We start from the raw sequence: 25,926 nt of genomic DNA, 5'->3' as shown, positions 1-25,926 counted from the left end.
GGGGTCCAACCCGTTACTAGCATGGGGTACCTAATATAGTGGCCGGTGAGTGTATATATGTGTATATATGTATATTTTTTGTGTGTGTGAACATTGGAAAAAGAAACAAGTTTAAGAGGAAGGTTACTCTACTTTAAGTTAATTTAAGTGCAATTAGAGGGAGAGGGGGTATGAATAATCAGTTTTTTTTCTTCATACCCCTTTTCAGACAATTCACATTAATGACTGTCAACTCTCTGCCTGTACATACTGACAGTTTTATTTGGTGGAGGGTTTTATTTCTATTTATGTTCAGGTGAATTAAGTTCATTTCAAAATTAGTGTTTGGTTTAGTTGATGTTAACTATTTTGTGTGTATTTGGTCGATTCATTTACTGTTGTTTGTCAAATTATCTGTCTGTAATTGTCTGAAATAAATTCCTATTCATTCATTATCAATACATTGCCCACTTAGAAGTTTGAATCTTTTGCTCCAGTTAGTACCTGTGGCATTATTAACACTATACTTCGCACTTTAAGATCTATTAGTGAAAAATGCTAATTTATTAATTTAACTGGTTTTAAGATTTGGATTAGGAATTATAATCTAAATGATTTACTGCTATAAGAATTATAATCTGTCTAAATTAGTTACTGCTATAAGAATAGGAGATTTTTTTTTTTTTTTATACCATTTAATTTACCTTGGTTATCATGGGAATAAATTGACTGCATTAGTGTTCATGGACCTGATCAATATCCGCTGATGGTCAACAGAATCCCCTCATCCCTAGGTGCTTTTTGAGATAAACGGGATCACATACCATCATTCCACTGGTTTTCTAAGTTCAGCCTACATGAATCAAGCAATCTAACTCAGCTTAACTCTACAAAATCCTGATATTTCTCCCCATCCTGCTAATTGCAAAAAAATGACAGATGAGAACTCTAGTAAATGGGATTGCTGTGGGACTTCTCTTATTAGGTTGAAGATTTTTAAAAAATGTTTCATGGAAAATGAGCTGTTTAAGTGGAATCCAGAGCTTGATTATGCAGTGAAATACAATTCTAGCTGAGGTATTGAGATGAGCTGTGAAACGAATGGACCTGATCTCAACTGAGGAAAATTTCTTTGAGATAAGCAGCAATGGTTGGAGGAGAGTTGTTTTCAGCACCGCTCATGAGATAAGGTGAGGTGAGTGAGATCTCACCAGAGGCGAGAGGCTTGCTCTCCACTCAGCTGAAAATGAATGGCTGATCTGTGTTTTCACACACAGATGTGTTGTTAAAGCCCCTTTGGTTGTTTACCTTCAAAGGCTTTTAAAACTCAAGGACCGCAAAAGAGCTTTTTGAAGCAATCTCTCCTGTTGTTTCAACAGAATGCCTCTTAACTTGCATATTGGGCTGCATCCTGCTGCTTCAGAGATGGAAAATTAAACCTGGAACCTGTTTTCTGCTGAGGAGATTACACTCTTACATGCAGGACATGCTGTAAACATAAGAAATATGCAATATTTAATTCTGCTGGATTTTGTTACTTTGAAGATGGATTCAGTCTCATTATGTTCCCATTTGTTCATTGTCATAACAAAAAGCCTTTACCAATGTGAAATTTTGCTAAGAAGCTACAAGACAACACAGGAAATGCTTTTGATTGGTGCAATGTACCATATCAAACCCAATACGTTTCAGATGAATGCATGTAAGAGGAGATTCTCAGAAAGGGAATTGATGAAAGGATTATTTGGCAGCTGCTTATACTGGGAAAGATGTTATGAAACCCATACACCCAACTGTCCTCAAAACACACCAAGAAGCACCAAACAAAGCAGTGTCTAAATGCATATCCACGCCTCACCTTGGTGGGGAAACAAAAATTCCCAATAGAAACCTCCCACTAGGACACATATTAGACAGGGCTGACACCTTTAGGATATCTCCCCATAACCGTATAGCTGAGAAAGAGCACCAACCGTCAAAAAATGCTTTGATTTGACTAAAAATTACATTCTGTGTCAAAAACATGTCAATCTTAGACGTAAGATGTCATAACTGAAGTTTTAATGAACTGATAAAATAGTCAGAAATCACTTTGAAAATGCACAAGCATTTATCAGCATGCTTAAATACAAAAGTCTAAAATACCAGACGACTACCCTGCTGTCAGCTTTTGTATCTATATTTTCTTTGAATCATAAAATCTGGGGCATATTTTTTTTACTTTACTGCAAAGTCTGGGAAGATTCAGACTGAAACAAATAAGTCTACAGAAAACATTGGAATCAGACATTGAGTGAGGACATAGGAGGAGGGCGGTTTTCAAATACTGTGGCCTCAAAAACATATTTCTATTTCCTCTGCTTTTGCTTCTCTGTAACACTTTTTTTATACCATCAAACCAATTTTACCATCAGAAAAAAATGCCTGAAATATCTGAAAGCCTGTAAATAAATAAATTAGTATCTTTTGGTCATGATTTTATCTACCTTATTCAAATTCAGTAGTTTTATCAAAATGCTACCCACCCTGGTTCTACTTAGAGACAGAATTCCCCTCCCATCTCCAAATGTTATGAAATATAAGAAAAGAAAGACTAACGTCGACATCTATTTGTCTGGAAAGGGTTACAGTTATTTCTAGGTGAATCACACTGAGAAATTGAGAAAACATAGAACTGTGATGAACCTTAAAGACTCCAGAATAACAGCTAAAACACCACAATTATCCTTAAGTCAGTGTTCATGAGTCACAGTGAGAATGATACTTGGCAGAAAGGACATTATGAAGGAGAGTTCAAAGGTGTCACGGTTTGGCACTTTTGGTTCTGTTTAAGTTTTCTTTTTGAGGTTTCATAGGTTTTATATACATTTTCTGATTGTATTTGAGTTCTATGTATTCTTGTTTACCCTCTGTGCCCTCTTGAAGTCAGACTTCTTCCTCTACTTCCCTTCTAGATTCTTCTGTCCAAACCTGCTCCCAATCAATCAGTCTTTTTTCTGTTTGACATATATACTCCTCCTCTCCGGTTACTGTTTGCTGGTTCCTCTTCTTTTTTTTTTTTTTTTTTTTGCCATTATTTGTGTTTTCCCTGCTGTCTCCTGAATTTTGGTTTTTGGTATTTCATTTCTGGATTTTTGCTTCTGTTGCAATCATTTGGATAATTAAATCTGAAGAGACAACCTCAGCTCCCATCTCTGCATTTGGATTATCTTAAAACCCCCACTCAACCTGACAAAAGTTTAACATTATTAGACCAAAAAAACCCCACAGAGGTGTCTCACATTTGTCAAAAAAAAAAAATCTTATTAATCCTGAAGATTTTGGGAAAACATTAAAAACTAACAAGGGAATATGCTAACTATCTGTAAAGTGCTAATCCTTTTAACGACAAAGAACAGCTTTCCCGAAAAATATCTTCCCCTTAACGGATCCAACACTGTTAGTACTGTGATGGTCCAAGGCTGCTTTAAGGAACTGGATGACCTCGTATAATTAATGGGGCCATGGGTTCTGCTAAAAAAAAAAAAAACTAGAAGGAGAATGTCTGGCTATTAATTTTTTATCTTAAAATTAAGGAAACAAAGATCTAAGCTAACCCAGCAAGTTAATTATGAAACTAAAAAACTACGTTTTTTGGCATGGCCCAGTGGACGTCCAAACTTCAATCCATTTTAGATGCTGTTGGGATAAAACCCACCATGGGGGCTGATATGAACTGATTCTGCAAAGAAGATTGGGACAAAATTCCACCAAAAGATTTATTACTGCATTACCTTGATAAAACATCTGTGCTCGTTATGACGTTTATCGGGAGAGTAATTTTCACAAAAGACAGGATTAAGTTAAAAGAAACTGCATTACGGTACCTTAATAAAATCAAATAAATACTATTTAAATTTAGTCAGGTTATCATTGTGTAATATGTAAATATGCTGATCTATAACATAAACGTGCAACAGTGCAGTTAAAAAAAAAGAAGAAAAGTAAAGGGGAAATTACTTCCAGCACCACTGTAGGATGTGATTTAGGAGCTACACATGAAGACAAACACGCTCCGTAGAGAAGAGATGAGGCAAACAAAATTAAAGCAAGGATTAAGGGCGGGGAAGAAGGCTTAATAGTGGTAGATTATAATAGCATTACAGCCTGGTGAGACACAAGTACAAACAGCAGGCTTGAGGTGTCTGTGGGATGCTGGGACTAAAAGTCAGCAGTTGACTCATACAGAAACTAAGCGGAGGGGCGAAGATCTTAAGGCTGCTTCTTAGCTGTGAGGAGAATAGAATGTTCCGATGATTCATCCGCCGAGGGGTTTTAACCTTTGTTGATCAGATCATTATCTGGCAACTGCTGGTGGCCATAGCTAAAAGATCATTTCAAATCCATAGTGGCTGTGTGACCTCGTTATTTGATAAAGAATCTATGCATTTCTGACTTTTTCATTAGTCTCCTGCTGGGCATAATGTAATCATTTAAATGTGTCAACAATACTACAGACTTTATATTATTATGAGAAATTATTACATTAAGACACCAGTGATAAAAGAACACATTATTCTAAAAATTCTAAGGTCATCCGAAGATGGATAATACTGAACTTGTATAGCCACTATCAGTCATGTCGGTGCTGACTATAGGCTAAAGAGCCGGTTATAATTCTCAGCCAGTTACAAGATATGCCTGGGGTAATTAAATGTTTCACAGGCTGTAATCATTAAAGCATGTAGGGGAGGTCTACCATCTCGAAGGAGTGTTCATGACAATGTCTGTAAAGGGTCACATTTAAGCCGTTTTAGTTTTAATACCTAATGGAGATTTTTTTCTCTTTGATACTAATCAAACTCTAAGTTTAAGCCTAGGTATAAAAGTGGCTGTAAAGATGCCCTTAAAAAGGCATATCTACCTCCCCTTTTGTAGTCACTGTTTATATGGTGCTTTGAACAGTCTACTAAGAAAGACCATCCTTGGAAAAACCTGTGTAATCATTCTTTTTATGTGATTCTTGTGCAATTATATAAGATTTGAAGGACAGGTCTGTTCTATTTGTTTAGAATATTCTTGCTTGCTTCCATAGTCTGCTGTATGAGATAAACAAAACAGCTAAGCATGCATGAAAGCATGTTTTTAATCAATCAAATCTCCATGGTGTGTCACAAGGTTAAGCAGAGGCATCTGGCAAGCTTTGAACTACAAATGTCTTCAAAAATGCTGACTTTTCTTGGTAACTGAAAGTTAAATTTTCCAACTTCACTGCTGAAAAATGTCCACAAGGTAAATGGACCTGCTGAAGTCAGAATGAACTGATCTGTAGAACACAGTGAAAGTAAAGTGTAAGCTACTGATTACCACTTCTGAAAGTTGTCTCATCATCATCCGTGGAAGATAGTGTGTTAAACACATGGTGACCTTGCTGTTTTTGGTGTTTTATCTATTAAAAGGTATAGAAATAAACAGAAAAAAAATAGTAAAACCAAAATTATTATACGCAGAGTTCCATGATCTGAATTTCAAGAAAAAACGAATATAACATGAAGCAAAATATCGTGTAATCCATAATAAAATCATTGAACATTTTTAACCTCTTTTTATGGAAAAAATAAAAAATAAAACAGCTATAGCAGTGCTTCAGGAGCTGGTACCATTTATGGTGGTAATCCTAAAAATATGCCTGTGTTTGCTATAAGAGAAAATTGTGTAAGCAGATGTACAAGATGCATTTGCATTTACATTATTATGCTGGTTGGTGGCTAGATTTCTGTCCCTGTGGATGGAACTTCTTTATAAACAAGTGGGGGGAAAAAATAAAACAAAAAAACCCCAAAACTTATTGTTGTTGATATTCTGCTGGAAGGATGCTGTTATAATGGAAATGATAAAGGAAATCTAGAGAAAACAGCAGTCTCAGACATTATATTAAGACTTCTCCAGATTACTACAAAAACTGCACTGCAATGTACTTTGCATATAAAACAAGGCACGCCTATATGCAAATTAAATCCACATTATAAAGGGATAGTTTAATCTTCTGATATGGATGATATTAAATCCTTTCTACATCAAGACTGCTTTCAAAGTTAGGTACTGCAGCCCCTATCCTCAGACTGCAGTGGCTGGGAAACACTTTTGTGATGACACAGCTTTGCCCTTATTAGCTTCGCTTATCTCCTTTAGTTATTTATCCCAAAGGGGAGGTTTTTTATTCCATCTTTAAGAAGTTCAGTCTATTCTCATTTGAGCATCATTGAACACATGATTTTTGTCAAAGATTAAAATATTGGTCGGTTCAAAAAGCGGTTCTGGTTATATTGAAGCACTGTCATTTTCAGATACACATGTCCAAAATTGAAGATAATGAATATGTGTCTAGCCCTGAAGTGTTTTCAGAATAAATATCTTTATTAAATTATTTATGATAGGTGTATAATATTGTATATTTTGTGGAAGACCCTGATCCTTTAAAAAAACAAACAAAATGTGAATGTGAAGGCATTCTGACTTGTCTCATGAAATGTGCAAATCCTAGCAACACCTTGTGCAGTGAAGCCTAATGTGTAAACTTTGGAGCCTTGGTAAAGTGGCATGCTTTTTCTCCAACAGCTGTAGTGTGTAAAGAAGTCCTGTTCAATTTACATCTGTCTGTCAAACCAGCCTGCTGAGTTACCACGGTAGCAGGTCCTGCCCCGGGCAACGATGAAGGCTGTACTGCTTATTCGGGCTCAGTAGCTCAGACTACAGTGCTAATGAGGTTTATTTTCCTGGTTATGTTGTGTTCTGTGAGGCAGTTTAACTTTTTTTGTTCTATTTTTTTACACCTGAACCCTGCCAAGTAAACAGCAGAAATTCTTCAAAACATTAAGTAATGAAGAAATCTAATAATATCACTTAGAAATCATGAGAGATTTACCCTTCATCATCACCATTTCCCCTTAACAGCCCTAAAGAAAATATTGACCACATGTCAAATCAATGCAGTCAACACAACCTTTTTGTAATCGTATTGCCAGTTTATTTTATGTATACTGTTTAATCAATAAAAAGAGGTGTTATGACACCCATCATTAATCAGTGAGAAAGCTGATTAGATATTAGTTACCTTATAATAAAACCAAGGTGTGGGAGCCTGAGGTTTCTTTACAGTATCTTAGCTTTTCTTAGCATCACCCTCTTCTGGACTGAGATCCCTGATGTTTCTCCAGGTATCTGTTGGAGCCACTTCTCCAGCGTAGAGTAGAGCACTCTGATGATCACGAGCACACCCTCCAGGCTCTTTCTGGTTCCTCCTCAAGTCCCTTATTTCTAAGGTTCTTTTTTCCTGATGTCTTCATCTCTTTGGATAGCCACATTGATTTACACAACTGTCCTTTGCTGCCTATGTCCAATTGGTTGGAGATTAACATTTTGTCTTTTTGTATCGCACAGGATATAATCTGTCATTCTCCATCACTTTTTGACATAGGGTCTTCAGTTTGTATTTTACACAGATGTTTCCCTACACTACACCCGCCCCTTGATTATGGAGTTCAATCTACTCCTTCACTGCCAGTGTCTTACACCCAACTGTGAGATGGTGGATTGTTTCTGGGGCCTCTTTACATAACCTGCACCAGGGATCTTGAATGCTCTAGTGCTCAAGATTTTTTGTCTTTCAGTCCTGACCTCTCTAGCCATTTGTAGGATTTGATCATAGCCACTTCAGTTATCCATAAGAAGTACATTAGTTCCTTATCTTCCAGCTTCCAATGTCTGACACATTAACTAAATGCGCTTCATTCACTGGAGGAAGCTGCCTGAATCTTGGAGAGTGGTTGTTTTATCTTTAATGGTGACTGATGCTCACTAGGTCTCTCCCTCCTCTTTGTACTTATTGTATAGTCTGTGGATACTGATTATGAGTCAAATTTACCATGCATGGTGAGTATCTTTCATGTTTTAATACCAGTGGCCAGCATTTCCTCTTTTGGCAAACTTATTACCCCATCAAGGTATCTGATTAGCAGTGAGGCATAGCTGCTGGGGGCCAAGACCTTGTTGTCTTTATTGAGCTGACTTCTTAGAACTTGCCCTAATCGTCACAGGCTGTTGCTGCTTTCCTTGTGGCCATTTGCCTGTGGTATTCTGAGGTACCTATAACTCTCCTCTATACCTGCTATTCCTCCTTTTGAGGGTGCAATCCCCTCTTTTCTGTTGAGCGGAGCTGGTCTTTTAGCTTCTCCAATGTTTTCACCACTGCCTTTTTGCGCCTCTGTCATGTGTCAATCCATGTGCTCACTTATCTTTGCCACTATGATACTGGACAGGAGCTTTCATGTTGTGAAGGGACTGATTAAGAGTTGTCCCCTTCTGGCGGTCTTTCATTTTCTTCACTGTCAAGCCCTAGGCCTGCCATTCGGAGTGGGTCCCATTCTTTAGCAGTTGCTTGATTTGTGCTGCAAGGAGCAATATATAAATATATATGCATATATGTTAATATAAATGCACTATCCTACACCTTTGTGAAGAAGTCCACAGGCCTTGCATTTCTCTAGCAAAAAAAGTGATAGCATATAATCATAGGAATAAGTGGCAGAAAACATGTGAGAGGAGATAAAAGTAGAGGAATAATTGCAGCCTTTAGAGCCAGTGTTAAGCCAGTTAATGCTTAACAAATAATGTAATATCTCGCCTCAAATAAAGCATAAAATGCATATGTAGGTCAACATCATTTACAAACCACCATAATCTGTCATAGTAGAATTTGTATTTAAGAATTAAGTTTGTAATTATGGCCACTTTTCATCCTCTTGTCACCGTCCTCATTCAACCCGACCCTGTGATTGTTTATCTCTTGGATGCAGAAAATACTTTTTATGGTCTTTCTCAAATTAACTTGTGCAGTTTTTAAACTCAACAGGTGCAAATAGGTCTCTTTTGATAATGGGAGATTGAGTCTCAGGGGGAATAATTCAAATAAATGCAGAACTTTTATATTCAGTGTATACAGGGTCTGGGATGTTGTGGAACTTTTAATTTTTTAAACATCCTGACAGCCATATTAGAGCACATGGCTTAGTGAACTCTTAATATCTGGTCAATTACAAATACTACATTTGGTGGGTTTTGCCATGAAATTTTACAACTGGAATAAAATTCTACCTTTTAAATATTCTTTTAAAACATCCAAAGCATTTAGCCAAAACAAACCACTTGCATTCATGTGTCTTTATTCATTTTTTAAAAAACAAAGTGGCAACAAATCTGATTTAATTTGAAGTATGCATCAAAAATTATGTAATATTTTATAACTGACCTGACCTGAAATGTTATGTTATTCGTACATTTTAGGTTGTATTTGTCCCCAAAGTAGATGTGTTTTAGGTTTTCCACCGTTTTTCTCTTCCTAGGTAACAGCAGCGAAGTTATCACCGCTTCTTTGTTGGTGTACGTCCGGTTAAATATAACCTTGATCTATCTTGGTCAGACTATCAGGAGAAGTTGCTGAGCACCCCGAGTGAGTGACCCCTTTCACTTCAACTTCAACATGCTCTTATCGCTACCATACAATGGGTTTTTTTTTTTTGTCAGATTCTTATCCAAAAATAATCTATTTTGTTTTGGGGGTCAGTCTCTATTCCTTGACATGATAGAAAACATGAAGAATAAGTGACTGAGAACAATAGGAATCCAAAGACAATATGACAAAGTATTTATAAGATGGATATTAGGAATCTGCTATTAAAAAAAATGCTTCTTATTCATGTTTTCGTTCAGCTCTAGTACTTTTAAGATGAAAAATAATTACTTAAAACTACAAAAACGTTTTTCAATTTGATTTCCTTATTTTCTATTTGAAACTGGTGAACCAAAACTGCCCATTGTGACGGCAAATTCTACAGAAGCACTTGTATTTTGTTATTGTGCCTTATGTTGACCTTAGTCATTCCAGAAGCAAGATGATCACATGTACCGAGTTCTATTGCCAAGACTTCACATCCAAGTCAATTTCACAGCTCAGCTCTAGTGAGTTTTTCTCCATTTCGTCTCTTTCAAACTCAATTTCAAAGAGGTGTGGGAGACAGCAGTGGCCTTGCTGTTGTTCGATCACATTTTCTCATTAATTTAAAGCCACTGAAGATGCCTTCCGATTACGACATGAATAATGAATGGATCTTTTCGTCTCCTTGCGGTAGGAGAAGCCCCATTTAATTCACTGCCTATCCAAGTATATTAGGGGTACCACTTCTCAATAATTAAAAAAAGAAACATCAGAGTCAGAAATGTGACAATGTTGTTTTGAACATTATAAACAGACAGTCAGGATGAGTTTATAGCTATGTTAAGCAGGATCAGGGCAAAACCTTTAACCATAGAATAATGCTTATGTTTGGATGTGCCTCAAATAATATGCCATGCAATCCAAAGGTTAGCTCCAAGCTGTCAGAACATGACAGACTTGTCATATTTCAAAGGAGATTCTCGGATCAAAGGTCCTGATGTGATTTAAGCTTCAATTTGCAGGTAATTGGGTATTATGACGTTATTTCTTCTCCCCGGTGTTGAAAAAGTAACAAGAAAACGAACTGACAGAGTGGATGGATTTCTGTTTTGATGCATCTATCAATATGCAGGGACTATTAATGTAAAGGATAAATGCACTTCAGTTTATGAGTTTGAAATTATAGAGACCACAGATGTTTGGGCTCATTGAGTAATCTTCATTCAGCAGGGTTCTCCTGATTATCATAGCATTAATGCTACATATGAAGCCACCCATTAATAATTCAAGACCTTGTCTAGCTCAATTACGGACCTCCCTCTAGTTAGTTCTCATATTCTGTTAGTGCCACATGTGATGCTTTCCTGCAGGATGGTTGTCAAGGTGCTATGTCTCCCCCTAAAGGTATCTATAGGAACTAAGCAGGGGCTTTATGTCTGCATCTGTGTGTGTCTCACACATGATGAAATGCTGAACTGATAGGCAGGATAATCATATAAACACAGAGCAGCATTTAAATCAGCACAAATTATAGATCCCTGTCTCATTTGATGACACATTAGGCACAAGTGGATATTATTAGGCTAGTAAAATTATTGGAATTATAGGGAGATAATATATGCATCTAATTAAAGCCATATTTATATTGTTTTGAGCTAAAAAGTAACTGCAGAAAAATTTGGCTTAATCAAATGTATTTATAACCTGTTTTATTTTACAAGTTGAAACATCAAATAACAGACTTTTTATGCATGTGTGCAACTTAATACAAAGCTTTAAAAGTGCCTACAAATGTAAAAAGAGAGAAAACATTACATAAAATCAGAGAGTTTTTCTTTGACCTTTTCTTCGATGTTTGCATAGTATTTCATTTGTGTAAGCAGGTCTTTTGCAGTGTGAAGCTCTCCTGTTCAAAGAAGAAAGGCAAAGTTTCAACAGAAAGCTTAATCAATGACTGACTTAGCAAATAGGAAAAGCTGTTCTGCATAGCTTACAAAGCAAACAAACGGTTCAAGTGGGAAGAATACACAATGTTTTTACAGAGGGATCTGATTATAATACCTTTGTGAAGGGCAGCATCTATCTGCTCCGTCAAGTCTGCGAGTTTCCCTGCAGGGGAGAAGAAGACAGAGCTGCAATTCTGTGTGTGCTAATAAGACGAGGCATATTCAGTCTGTTGCTTTTCGTTCCTCCACACTCAACAGCTCACAAGTCTCCCTGCTTTATTCAAAGTAAACAACAATGTTTGGAAAAATCAAAGACAGGCAGCTTGTTAACCCTCAATTTATGGCCAGTACTTGGCTTACAGATTTACACATTGTCCAGATTCGCTCCGCTGCACTGCAAACTTCTCGGTCCTCCAAATGTATAATATGTCCGGTCCACTATGGTGCAAAGCCCACAGGAGCTCCAAGGAGCATGCGCAGATTGCGGAATAAAAGCCTGTGATCAATGCCGAAGTCAGATTAGAAATAATCTCCTTCCATGGATTTAGAAACGGTTAAAACTTCTTCACTTTTCATTTTTAGGTATCCAAATATTTTAGGACTTATATTCTACAATGGCTGAGTGTGCAGAACCAAAGTTTGTTCATTTAATGTTCAATCATAAGGTTTTGATTATCTAGGATAATATAGCCCAGTAATTCATCTAGTGTCTTCAGTTCATAATATACATACGAATATGTAAAATATACTAGTAAAACCTTAATATAGAAGGTCTTTAGTAAACTATTTTGAAAATCCTGATGCTGTAACCGTTTAGTTTCCTGTTGGAAAGATGTGATTTCAGAATATTTACTACAGCATGCCATTTTTCTGGCGTGCCGTTCGCTCACTGCTGCACAAAGAAACCGTAAATGCTTTTATTGATGATCATTTCTGTGTATTTGCTGCACAGCTTACAGCTGGGCGGGGCAGCATGTACACCAAGCTAACTTTTTAAATATGCAGAACTAAATTCAGTGGTGGAGAAAATTATTAAATATGTTAAATTCAAACTTAGTATACTTTATTTTTACTGACTTGATGCCAAAATAATCGAAGAGTATTTAAAATACCTTTCCAGGTTTTAATATGTTAAAACCACAAATTGCAACCTGCTCTATTGGGATTTTATCTAGTAGAACAGCATAGAGCAGTTATGTTGGGTCTATATACTCCAATAAACTATTATTTCATAATTAAATCAGCTGATCATTGTTTCAATATTTAATGCATCTGATTAAATGTCCTAGCCCAGCATTAATTGTTGACTATAAAAGTATCACAGCATTAAAAGCACGTTTCTGTAGGACACTCTCGAGTCCAGACTATATATAATTTTCATATGATTCCCAAATCATGCCATTTTATTCAGAATATAAAAAGAAGCAGGATGTAACACTGTGAGATATGACCAACTGGTATGTGGGCTGTCTTTTGGCACTCACTTGATGTTTCTGAAGCTAGAAGCTGCTATGTTTGGAAAGGCTCTTTATAGGGGCTGCATAGTAATACTTAACACATAATAGAAGCTCTCAGGACCCAGATTAGAAAAGTTTAGAAATGAAAACCGCACAATAACGTTGATCCCTGGTCAGAGGTGACGTCAGCAATCTTTGACTAAGTGCAACCGCATGTGGATCAAACAACCAGCATAACCAAGCGAGAGAATGACGACTAGAAAAACAAGCATGTGCTGTTTTTTGTTAATCCTACAGTCTAAGCAGGCTATTAAAAAGTTAATGGTTCTAAAATACTCATCATTTAAAAATGACACATTTCCAGAGTGGTTGGTTTATATTCGTTGAATTTGAATTCATAAAAAGTATTCAAATCTTCCACTTTGGATTTATAGCTGATACTTCTATGAAGGAAGGAAGGAAGGAAGGAAGGAAGGAAGGAAGGAAGGAAGGAAGGAAGGAAGGAAGGAAGGAAGGAAGGAAGGAAGGAAGGAAGGAAGGAAGGAAGGAAGGAAGGAAGGAAGGAAGGAAGGAAGGAATCGGGAATAAAATGTTTGTTAATCCAAATAACTCCATTTTATTTCTCTGCAAAAGTAATTCTTTCCAAAACTTGGGAAACCCTTGAACCAAATTTCAGACATTCCTGAACTGTGTGAGAGTGCTGCACATCAATGGTGTCCACAGTCGATCCTTAAGGGCTGGTGTCTTTCATCTTTTATATCTTCCTCTGGTTCAATAACCCAAATTCAAATGATGGTTCATTATCAGGGCCCTGCAGGAGTTGATAGCATGCTGAGGAGTCAGTTGGATTAGTTCAGGTGGGGCATCTACAACCTGCAAGGTGCTCTGACTCCAGGCTTGAAGACTGGAGTCAGATCCCCCTGCTGTACACGGTTTTTGATGTTTACAGAAAAGTATTATAAAACTGACCCTTGGAAGAGTGTTGCTAAACTTAAATTCTTAGTCATCATCAGCATCATCTCCTATCAAGCTTTGTTTTTTAAATTGGGGATCTCATTAGCAAGAAAATATGATAAAATTTCAAAACAAATCCATATCTGATGGACATATAGGTAAAAGTTTCACTTTTTTTTCATTTCTTTATGAGCTCTGTCTTGCTTATTCTAACAGTTACGAATTCAAGAATAACTTAAACCAAGCCTATACCTTTGGTGTCTTGGCCGATCTTATTGACTTCTTCTGGACTCTGGGCATCATCGAGGGCTTCATTGATCTCCATCAACTCCATTAGGAAGTGTGACTCAGCCACAGAGTCAGTTCCCTCCTTCAGATGCATCCCCTCAAGCTCCAGCTGAAACATACAAATGGAGTCCATCAAACTTACCGCTCTTCTAAAGAAAACTCATGGCTGTAGAATTGCAGTAAACAAGCAATCAGTTCAGCAGGGCTTCCATTCGCAAAATGGACAATAACACTCACCATGTAAAGACCTCGAGTCAAAGGCTTCAGCAAAGTCTTGTATGCTTTGCTCACCAGGGCAGACTGACTCTCTGAATACTCCTGTTCTTTCTGCAAAAGATTAATTTCGGTACAAGTAATTAACATTTACTCCATATTTAATCATTAAAATGTAAGAATTCTACATTAAGAACAATGTGCCTTTCATTTGAAACAAGCTAACACTCACTATAGAAAAAAAAGAACATTGCACCCTTCAGAGGGAACAGATTCAGAGCTACTTTACGCCTTGTCGTCCTCATCTCCACCACTGTCAAACACCAGATCCTTGGTGATATTGACAATTAGGTGCATGCCACACAATATCTTTTTTTTCTTGTAGCCTTGCAGTTTTGGGGCTTTGCAGGGAATGTAAGTGTGAGTTTGACATGAAAATTGAAATGAGGCAGGGAGGAAAATACCAAGGAAATGCTTGGCAGATCTAAGTACATTTTGCAGCTATCAGGTCTGTCAGCTCTAGTGAAAATCAATAGTCTCACTCTCTGGCCCATGGGCTTGTCGTGTAAAGCTATTTCGGTAAGAACAACCAATGGAGTGGGTGGCTACCTTGTCACCTTATTTAAGTAATGAGCTTCTTTCTCTGTGTTTAAGACCCCTGAGGCAGGAGGATGCCTGGTTAATAAAGAATTACAGGAGGAGGTGATAAATAAAACAGAATTAAGATAATATTGGCTAGATTGTTTTAGACATGTTCAATATGCCTCCACACATTCTGCTGGTTCCTAGTTCAGCTTTATGCAATAATAAACATTGACTATTTTTACTGTTGAAACAAAACATTATGTTCTCCTCTTAAATTTCAGTTTAGGGTTAAGATTTAAAACCACAATTTCATTTTTCAGCAGGATTCCTGTATAGAAATAGACATTGTGAAGATTGGCCACAAATAACCAGCTTGTGTTGTGAGCAAAATTTTAATCACATTCTAATTTCAATATTCCAAAGTAAGAGATATGCATATCATTAGGGAGCCTTACATTTACTAGCACATCCAGTTAGTTACCTGAGAAAAAAAAAAATCATATTGTACTTCTTTACACATACTTCTTTAAGTAGTATGTGTTTTTGAATGGGGACCCATTTCTGGCCATATATCCATTTACATCGTTCTCAAAGTTTTCATTTGATTTTTAATCAAAATGTCAATGCATTCCAGCCAAATTCCCATGGCTTTAAAAAAAAAATAATAATAAAAATATGTACTTGCAACGTCACCAATTCTTCAAATTTTTAACATACAATGCTGTGAACAGTACAGCTTAAATGTTTCAGATCTTCTACCAAACATTAATATCAGACAGAGACAACCTAAATGAAGATTAAGTGATTAAAAAAATTGGACACCCTGTAAATAACTACTATTTATGTTCAGTTTCGCGACCCACAGCCAGACCTGATTACTACCAGAACTAAAGAACCAACAAATCAATGCAATGTAAGATGTCTGAAAACATCAAGTAAGCTAAAATATTGAAAATAAGCAATATTTATGTATCCCAGTCTGGAAATGGTTACAAAGCCATTACAAAAGTTTCTGGGCAGGAATGAAATTCAGGCAGTGCCCCTCTATACAAATGGAGACAACACAGAAATCACAAAAGAAGCAAGACCCACACCTTAAGCACTGCAGGCCTCACTTGCTTCAGTTAAATCAATACAGTAACTTTTAACAAATTTATTAGCTTCATTTGAGAGATGTCAAATGATTTGTTCAAGTCAATATACAGCACTTGGTGCAAATGGATGCTCTGGCGGGCTGTCATTCTTAAAAACTTGCCTATGTAACTTGAGAGGGTTGACGAGCACTGAATGAGTCATGTTACCCAAAGAGCCACTTTGTGGCAGTCTAAGCTCCCCTTAAACACCAGAGCTTAAAGTTATATGGTACGTGTATGATCAGATATATTTCTGGTTCTGTGATTTAGGATTTCATCTAGAGAAGTGAACGTCGCCTCTTTATAGTAACTCCAGGAGTTTTGAAATCTGCTGGGACAAAGTGGTTTGCCATCAGATTATAAAATTTAGGATCGTTTGGTTTTATGGCATTGCAGTGTTGACAATTTTTTTGAGGAGCCCCAAACCTGGATATTAAATGTCTAGTGCTGCTAGTGGCTAATAGATAAAAAGTGTTACTTTAAGGTTGATGTTTATGGTTTAACAATAAGAAAGAGACTGGACCAAAATCACATCTATGAAACAAATAAAAAGTAAGAACAAACCTCAGATAAAACAAAGGCCAGTTTAACATTTCCTAGAAACCCATAAAGATTGGTTTCTAGGAATTTTAGGGTAATATTCTGTGGCCTGACAGAAAAGTCAAATTTTCTGGAAAAGTCTGGTTTCACTGTTGATAAGAAAAGACAAATAACCATGGCAGTGACATTGTGTAATGATGAGAAACGAATGGCTGAGTCACAACTTGTTTAAACCTTTGGGAAACGGAAAGCCATAGAAAAATAAATGAATAGTTCTTGCTCTTAATAAAAATGAAAGCGGATTCTAAAAGGATGATTCAGTTATATTTACATTTCTAAGAATTGTTGGATGTCCTTAGACATGTGTTACAATCTCTGAACAAGGGGGTTTGTTTTATTCAATTAAAAAGGTGTGACTTTTATATTATACAAAAGAATATTTTTTTCAGAAACAAAAAGTTGTCACGCATTTTTAAAGGCTGATGACAAGTGTTAAATTGGCTGTAACTACAATAAAAGAGTTTTATTTGATAGTTCCAAATTTTTGTGCAAGGAGTATTTAATAGTTTGTAGACAGTGTAAAATATGATGACAAGATTCTTGCTAAATTCACTTCATTCTTTATTTAAAAAACCCTAAAAGTGTGTAAAAAAAAACAGGTGTCTATTTTGTCTGCCTGTTTCTAATGCACTGCAAAACAGATTTATTATGCACTTATTTGTGACTTAATAATCCAAAACAGTAGACATCAGGGAGAGCCTTTCTACAACCAGAGTTAATAACTATTCTAGACATAATTGATTTTCTGAGTCCGTATATTAAATATTTCTGTAAAAGTGGCAGCACGCACATGAGATAAATTATACATTTCATATAAAATGAGCAAAACAACATTAAACAACTACGCTGTGCTATCAGCCTAATACAGGCAGAAATATTTAATTATAATAAACAAAACCTCTGACAAGAAAAGAAAAGCTTGGCTTCCATGGTTTTACAAAGCTACAATGTTAGGAGCAGATGTCAGCTATGAAACAGTTGTGCATCCAATCTAATCCTCCACATATGGCAAATGCTTCAGTAAAGAAGATGCCATCCACAGCAGGACAGCACCATAATGACTAATAAAGGGAATAATTGACATGTAAAGCAACGTTGTTGTCACACATGTTGAATATCTTAAATTTTCTCATTCTTTAGGCAATCATGACCTGTTGGCTTGTAAAGACTTTAATACTAGTCAACATGTTGCTAACTTTAAACAATAAAGCCATATGTTGCTCTTTTTAGTCTGGAATAAAGGTAGATCAAGTTGTAAAAGGCTAAAAGATCTGTGTTTATTTTGGCAAACTAATCAATAGTCTGATAGCAGTGGGATTCTCAGAGACCACATGTGGGTCAACAGATTAAGGGGTATAAATCTCCTATCTGTTATAAGTCTATAAAAGCAGCCGGAGGAATTAGTATGTGTGACGATATACAGGTGATGCACCTTTGCATTGAAAGCAGCCAGAGAGGAATCTGATTAGGAGGCCTCCTGAACTCCTTCTGTTGAAGGTTTCCAAGGCACGTCTCACCCGTAGGAGACCCTGGGGGTAGACCGAGCACTGCACTATATATCCCTTTCTGGTCTGGAATTCAGTTCGCGATCCCACATGGGGAGAAAGAGAGTGTTGCTGGGTCAAAGGGTTGCCTGGGTTTGCTTCTTGAACCTCTCACTTGCGCGTCCTGACCTCAGCTATGCTAAAGGCAATGGATTTGTGCTGAACATGTTCTCAAGGGATGGTAATAAGAGACAGATTCTGTTATCAGTTTGGAAACTGCACTAGATAATTAGTTTGCTCCTATAAGACGCTTTCAATGTTCTAGATAACCTTTAAACAACAGGAAAGAATAATTTTCTTTCATCTAATGAAGAAAGTAGCCTCTTTTCTTTGTTGTTGCCTATTAATAATTGCATACAAGTGTTAAGCAAAGATCAAATGATAATGCAAGATTTAATAATCCCTTTCCAATTTAATCAGGGCTCCTGTTTGGCTGCACAAACCTTTTTCTAAATCCTAATGGAACATTTTCTGCTAAATACAAATAATGATAAACTAGGCAACAAGTTATTCTTTTTAACTTGTTACCAAAATTTTATTATATAAGCTCTAACGAAATATGAAATTAGGTCGAGTGTTAAGCAATCACACCTTAGATTAAGTTGTAGCAGCAAAGAAGTAGGTCTATAGAGAATCTTGACCGTATTTTAAGTAGGTTTTTCTGTGATAGACCAACACAAAATAGGTTGCAATTGTGACATCAAAGGAAAATTATGCATTTTAATGCATGAATTGTTTTTTTTAGGAAGAAAAAGTATAAAAATAATAGTTTAAGTCTCTTTTCAGTTGCTCTTAGTCAGTACCAGGTAGAACCACCTATGGCTTTACCGGTAAATCTTTTGCTGGTTTCTTTCTCCACACTTTCTTCATCCAGGATCATTTTGTTTTATTGCCCTTTCTCGCAAAGTATCTAAATTTAAGGATAAATGCAGTACTCATCTGGCTTGAAATTCGCAAGTTTTGCTATATACTTTCAATTGCACCTTTCTAATGTGTTATACTGTCTTAACTGTGACTCTGGTAGTATGTTGTCTGCAGGAAAGTCCTTTGTTTCAAGCCTTTTAACAACCTATAACAAGCTGTCGCCCAAGATGGTAAGTGAAATTACTCCAGGTTCAGTACATGTCTGTTTTTTTGTGAGTGATTGGCATAGGGCTGAAACAACTAATCGGATTAATCGATTATTACAATAATTGTCAACTAATTTAGTAATCAATTAATTGATAACTTGAGTATAGAGACACTAAAACATGCCTTTAGCTGACAGAGCAACGCACTTAGAGCGGTAATTATACCAAAATTGTGAGAAAACATATAAATATTTGAGATTTAAGAATAGAAAAATGTTTTTGTCTGCCGGTATGTTCTATCCGGAACTCCTGAAGAGGAAAGTTTTAGTTTCACAAGGTTTAATTTCCTAAAAAATCTTCTTTAGGGAATCTTTGGTTATCTGATTATTAATCGATGAATTAAAAATAATATTCAACAGATTAATCGATTTCCAAAACAAGAATTAGTTGCAGCCCTAGACTTGCATTCTTCTCGTAACACCCAGTTTGTTTAGTTGGTGGCAGATAGCCATTTACATAGAGCTTAGTATTGGCTTTATGGGAGGTTTCATTCTGTTAGAGAGGAGCTTTACTCTCCACTGTTGCAACATGCATGTTTGTTAAGGAGGATTGCTGCAAAGTCAACGATTCAATGAAGGTGCTACATGCTCATTCTAAAAGAGTGAATGCTGAAATTAGAATTACTGCAATCATTTGTGTTTTTAATTATAAAGCATAGTCAAGTAGCTTGATTAATAAACTAACAACTAAAATCAATTTGGAATGTATGTAGTTAAGCTGGAATCTCAAGGTTTAAGGATTATTTTGATTGCCAGAAGGAGCTAGAGAAGTTGACTGAGTTTAACCATAGAGATAAGTTCGTCTTTCCATGCTTTAATAAAGGACAGCTTTGTGGAGAGGCTGTCTACTCACTGGATATTAATGGTTTCTCCCACCTAAAGTGTTCATCTCTGTAGCTCTTGTGAAGCTACCAGGCCATTTGTCTTTTGGTTGCTTCTTGGATGAATACTTACCTTGCCTGGCTTGTAGGTTTATATGGACAGTTATATTTGTAAAAAAAAAACTTTTTTTTTACCTGTATTATGAAATATACATACAGGTTTTGAGTCTACTGTCTGTTTTAGAAAGCACAAAGTTTTTTTAAGTGGAAAGTTGTTCATTGATTTGATTATTAAAGTGAACAGCATTTTTAATAACAAGGAACATATTAGCTGAATGTGAGTCACCGACTAACCAGTCTGTATGATTGGATTGGAATGAAAAGATGCATTTCTGTATTTAAATTGAAGAGTCGTTTTTTGTAAAATGCATTGACATCTCTTATGAATTGGCGCTAAATATAAAAAGTGAACTGTACTGTCTGTAACATGAAAAAATGTAAAAAGCTTAAAGGTAGGTGTAGTTTTTTAACATATAACCACACTGCTTAAACCCTTACAATGTTTATGCCTACACTTCTGCAAATCATTTAAACAGATGTGAGCTTTGCTTTGTGGTTCTTCCTGATAGTATAGCTTCAAATCGTGCCCTTTTCAAATGATGCCCACTTGAGCTTAAACCCTTCTCAGAAGAGAAACCTCTTTTCTTAGAAGAGTCTTTTAAGCAGTGGATATGCTCTAGTTTTAATAATACTGTCTTTTCCTGCCCAGTCTCTGTTCTTCACTTGACCAAGCAGACCTTCCAGCTTTTACAGCTCTTTTGAATAATGTGAGCCAATATTTTGCCCCCTAAATTATTCAAGTGAGCCAGCTATATCCACAGAGTTACTCTTAACAGCAGTTCTAACAAAAGTGATAAAATAAAGTAAAATTCGGTGGAGCTCATTCTTCTCTTGTTTATGATTGGCTTTTCATGTCATATTTTGGAACTTTTTACATGAAAATCTATATCTAAATGTAATTTTTTTTAATGTTTTTTTATATAACTAGCCTTTACTTAATTATGCATTTATTCTATGTGATTACTTTTAGAGTCCTGTATAGCAGCACATCAGGTATTTATTTTGCCAATAAGCCTAAGCATCCAAAGTCAGAAGACAGAACTACTAAATAGGAATAGCCAATGAGATTGGAGCTGAGCTACCATGCAGTTCATAATATGGAAAATGCAGCTCAGTGCTACTGGGAGAATACTGTATAATAGAATAGAACAGATTTTATTGTCCCCTAGGGGAAAATTTGTCATGGACTAAAAAATGTTTAGTGCATAGTAGTAGCTGCCAGTAGAAACAATAAAAACATGTAAAAAAAAAAATGAAAATAAAAAACAGGCTTAAAACTAGTACTAGTAATAGAGTGGCTCACGTTATCATGAGATCTCTCCATAGTTATGCTGCTATAGACTTAGACTGCAGGAGGATATAAGGACCATTTTTCATCATTCTGCTTTATTCCTTTTCTACTCTCCAATTCTAATGTAATTGTTAGTCCAACTTCGCAATTCGCATTCGCAATATTCGTAGTATTAGTAAAAAATAGTCACAATTTAGATTTTCAGAAAAATCCCTCAACCCCAATTGTTTTAAGCGACTCAAAGAAAGCAGATGTCTATTGTCACTGCGTGCTCATCCAGGAGATCCAAATCCAAAGTCAATAGCCCCATTTACAATACCATCTAAAACAGATCTGTATCAAGGTCAGACCGAGCTTGGATCAGTTAACAGTGCCGAGCTCGGTTCCTTACAACCGTTTACACGTCACGATAGCATGGTTCCTCGCCTCCTAGTGACGATCTATGGTACTACTACTCTCTCTCTGAATTTACTTGACAGAGTCAGCTTTCGGGAAGTGGATAATAATAATAATACATTATTGCACTTTATTGATCTCAAATTGGAGAAATCTACCTCTCTATTTAACTCATCCCCTTGGGTAGCGGTGGGCTGTCATTATGAGGCGCCTGGGGAGCAGTTTGAGTTAGTTGTAGTGTGTGGCGGAAGCAGATGACCGACACTCTAGCTGTTCATATAGTGATGGACATGGTGCCCATTTTACACTGTAGAGAAGCCTGGCTTCCTTCACATGCTAAAAGTGTGTGATCCAAAACGTGACCCGCCGAATCGCAAATACTTTGCAGAGGTTGCACTACCAAAACTGTACAATGAAACAGGACAAGCGCTCTGTGGTAAATTGGACTCTACTTTATTTTTTTGCAAATACTACAGACATGAACATTTGTGAACATTTGTGTTTTATGTTATGAATACTTAAGTTTACATTTTTTACAATATGTTTATTGTTTCCTAAATATTTTATTAAAATCGAATAAATCGTCCAAGATGACAAAAAAATGTAAAAAATCTGAGATTTTATTTCTCAGCAATATTCCCCAGCCCTATTTCAAAATACTCCTGTCAGTATATTCAATTCAGTTTATCTGTATGGAGCCAATTCACCACACACACACACACACACACACACACACACACACACACACACACACACACACACACCCATCCATCCATCCATCCATCCGTTTTCAACAACGCTTATCTCAACTCACTTCACAGAGACAGTTCAACCAGATCATACAGTCAAATTGATTAAAAGTTTTCTATCGAAGGAAAACCAGATGATTGCATCGACTTATTGACGTGAAAGCAATCCCTCCCACCAAGCATGCTTGTGGCGACAGTGGAGAGGAAAAACTCCCTTTTAACAGGAAGAAACTCCCAGCTGAACCAAGCTCATTGTGAGCGTCCGTCACCTAATCACCTAAAAGCAAAGCATCAAAATAAATAACTGAATTTTGTCAACGTCTCAACTGCCAATATCCCTCAGGTCTACCCTCATTTGTCTATGCACGCCACATGAATTTTCTTGCTACTAAACTGTGCTATGCAAATAAAAATGTCCAGCCTTGCACGGTTAGTGCTTATTCATATTGCCAGTGGTTGATGACATCATAGAAAGACTGAATTGTTTTGACACGGCATCATCTGACCTCTGTTCACGGTCAAAAGTTTTGCTTTCCATTTCCGAGGTAATCTCCTCCCACACTAGGTTTATGTAGTTATAATTGAACTTTAAATTGTTTTATGACAGACTGCAGCACAAGAAATATCAAACCATTAAACAAATAATGACATGCTTATATAAACTGTTTTATTTGTAACCAATAAATCAGGGGTCTTCAACGTTTTCCAGGCCAAGGACCCACAAATTTATGGTGAGATGGAGCGGGGACCCCTAATTTTATATATATTGTATGAAATTGTGTTATATCAAACTGGTCCTTTAGTCACTCCATTATATAATATGGAGTCATGTAATGAAAGTAATTTCTCCCTGGGATTATCAAAGTACTTCTGATTCTGATTTCTTGTTGATGGGACAGGTGTTGTGAATGAAACGGTACCCAGCTTGAAAGAGCGCCTGTGTGTCGCTGAATGTGTGCATTGATGACTGAAAGACATCTGCCTCCATTTATCTGATCACTACAATATTTTGAATTCATGTTAATGTGTATTTCAAGACATTTCAATCAGTGGAAAAAATTGCATTGAGGAATATAAAAAAAAAACTTTTAAGACCCCCTGTTGAAGATATCTGCAATAAATGCTTGACACGTTTATTTTATCATATAATCATTTTATTTAATATTTATTAAGGTATTTATTACATTTTCTTTAATATTACCATGTAAATATTTAACATTATTTATTGATGGGATTGTGCAACTTAAGGTATTTTAATATTAGTTATTGGCTAATCTATTTCACATTCATTGGTGCAAGAAAAACCTCCAGTCACAAAGGATGAGGAGAGCTGCTCTGAGCCACAGCTGCGTGACTAACAGTTAGAAAAGCTCCTCTCTGACTCATGAACCGTTTCACTCAGAGCTTGAAGATCATCCACCTACCTCAGATCTCTGGCTGAAGTTGTCAGGATGCAGAGTCCGCTGAAGCTGCAAGTATCTCGTCTGGAGCTTTTGTGTGTCCAGTGTGAATGTATAATCACTATAAAAAAAATAAAAATAAAGTTGCTTACGGATTTATAGGGATAGAAACAGAAGGACACAATGATTTAAATGACACCGACCAGTCCATGATCTTGAAAAACGACGTCCCCTCCTCAGGGGGTTGGATTGTTTTGCACGAATTGCAAAAAAATGAAGGAGTTCTGTCAAGAAGTTGCTTACAATTCCAGCAGTTATGTTTAACTTGGCTTGTTGAACAACCCCTCGATAAAAATACCTCATTGGTGCGGGTTACGAGACCTGCAATGTTCATATCCCTGTGCAAAGTGTCCCTGTGAAGGCATGTTGACATGCAGAGCTGAGGATATGTAACACCTTTAAAAGAGAAATGTCGCTCCGACAGGAGGCTGCGTGCCGTCCGGAGGGAAGATAAAACCCGGATACATTTAATGTGAAACATTCTCAGAGATAGATATAGCAATTAAAAGTTAAAACGTGTCGAATCAAAACAAACATTCCCCCTAAATGTGGAAAAGCAGAAGAAGAGAGTTTCTTCTTCTGGTTTTTATTTTAGCACCACAGCGCCACCCCTCGATTGGATGGCGAAAGTTGCAAGGACGCTTCGGATGATAGCCAACTAGCAAGTGAAAACAATATTTTGTCAGCATAAATACTGTTAAAAATTAACGTCCAAATTGAAGGAGGCTCATCAGTAGAAGTAAGTTACACGTAACATCCCTTTAAGACCAGAAACGAAAGCCCAACCTTCTTATGAATTGTGGCGAAGGGAAACTTCCGATTGAGCTGCTTCAGAAAGGGAAGCAGCTATTAGCCTGTAGCTAAGCTAGCCTATGCGTTTGCTGTTAGTTTTTGGCAAAACTACTTTATCTCTCGTCGTTTCCTAAATTGTTTTTTTTTTTTTTTTGCTTTCCCGAAGGTGTTGTATTTTTTTGTGATTATTAGAGTCTTGTGACTAGATTAAATAAAACATTTCAGCGAAAAATTTATTTTGCCTAAACTTTCTCTGTAAATAACTGGGTCAACTATTAAGAAAAAACAAGATGACGTACATATCGAAGGAAATAAAGTGTAGATTTTCCATCACAGGATTTCAGAAAACGCTATAGGCCCCAATACATCAAACATATTTAGGTGGAAGATGCCATCGGGCATTAATAAGCACACTAATGGCCATATTATTGTTTATGAAATTAACCCAAGTGAAACCTTAAACTTGTGGAGTTCTGAACAGATATATTGACAGAAGTAATATTTTTTTATGTTAATCATTGATTTATATATAAATACAGTATTGATGATTAATGATTGATCCATACTGTATTATTTAATGATTATTTAATACAGTTTATCAGATTAATAATTAAATAATCATCATCTAACTCAGTAATCGAATAATCGTTAACTGGAGTATAGAATCTCTAAAACTAGCCTTTATGTGACAGAGCAACACACTTAGAGCAGTAACTAAGATTATATATATATATATATATTTAAAAAAAAACATTTTAATTTAATTTTTTTTTTTAATTACTTCTGTCAATATGCTCTGTTCAGAACTCCACAAGTTTGAGTTTTACGTTTAATTTCATAAAAAGTCTTCTTTATAGAATCGTTGGCTATCAGATTGTAAATCGAAATAATCGAGATATCAAACAATTTGCAAAATAATCCTTAGTAGCATCCCTAATATATATGTGCATATATATATATATATATATATACATATATATATATATATATATATATA

At 36.2% G+C, this 25,926-nt stretch overlaps 2 protein-coding genes across 2 annotated transcripts in view; one reads left to right on the top strand and one right to left on the bottom strand.

The window, feature by feature from the left end:
- Positions 1–11,153: 11,153 nt before the first annotated feature.
- On the bottom strand, positions 11,154–24,708 carry hscb (HscB mitochondrial iron-sulfur cluster co-chaperone). The gene is made up of 6 exons (XM_015396873.1): positions 24,281–24,708; positions 24,102–24,198; positions 14,334–14,423; positions 14,061–14,205; positions 11,513–11,560; positions 11,154–11,357 (listed from the first exon to the last, which is right to left on the bottom strand). The coding sequence occupies exons 1-6, from the start codon at positions 24,616–24,618 to the stop codon at positions 11,263–11,265; spliced, it is 813 nt and encodes a 270-aa protein (XP_015252359.1). The 5' UTR covers positions 24,619–24,708; the 3' UTR covers positions 11,154–11,262.
- Positions 24,709–24,738: 30 nt separating this feature from the next.
- The window catches only part of LOC107098964 (volume-regulated anion channel subunit LRRC8A), an 11,784-nt gene continuing 10,596 nt past the window's right edge, over positions 24,739–25,926 (top strand). Inside the window, exon 1 of the mRNA XM_015396872.1 lies at positions 24,739–24,876. The gene's annotated coding sequence lies outside the window, so the exon portion shown is untranslated. The remainder of the gene's footprint in view (positions 24,877–25,926) is intronic.

The sequence above is a fragment of the Cyprinodon variegatus genome, unplaced genomic scaffold (assembly GCF_000732505.1).
Source record: "Cyprinodon variegatus isolate N-32 unplaced genomic scaffold, C_variegatus-1.0 Scaffold826, whole genome shotgun sequence".
Lineage (NCBI taxonomy): Eukaryota > Metazoa > Chordata > Actinopteri > Cyprinodontiformes > Cyprinodontidae > Cyprinodon > Cyprinodon variegatus.
The sequence above is the reverse complement of the archived record's forward strand: the minus strand, read 5'-3'. Positions and strand labels throughout refer to the sequence as shown.

Bases quoted from the DNA above. Each gene is read 5' to 3' on its own strand.
- hscb (XM_015396873.1), bottom strand. From the start codon at position 24,618: ATGTTTCACATTAAATGTATCCGGGTTTTATCTTCCCTCCGGACGGCA. The intron at 24,199-24,280 runs GTCGGTGTCATT...TTTTTTTTATAG, and splicing joins TTTTTCAAGATCATGGACTG to TGATTATACATTCACACTGG. The intron at 14,206-14,333 runs GTGAGTGTTATT...TGTATGTTTCAG, and splicing joins TGACTCGAGGTCTTTACATG to CTGGAGCTTGAGGGGATGCA.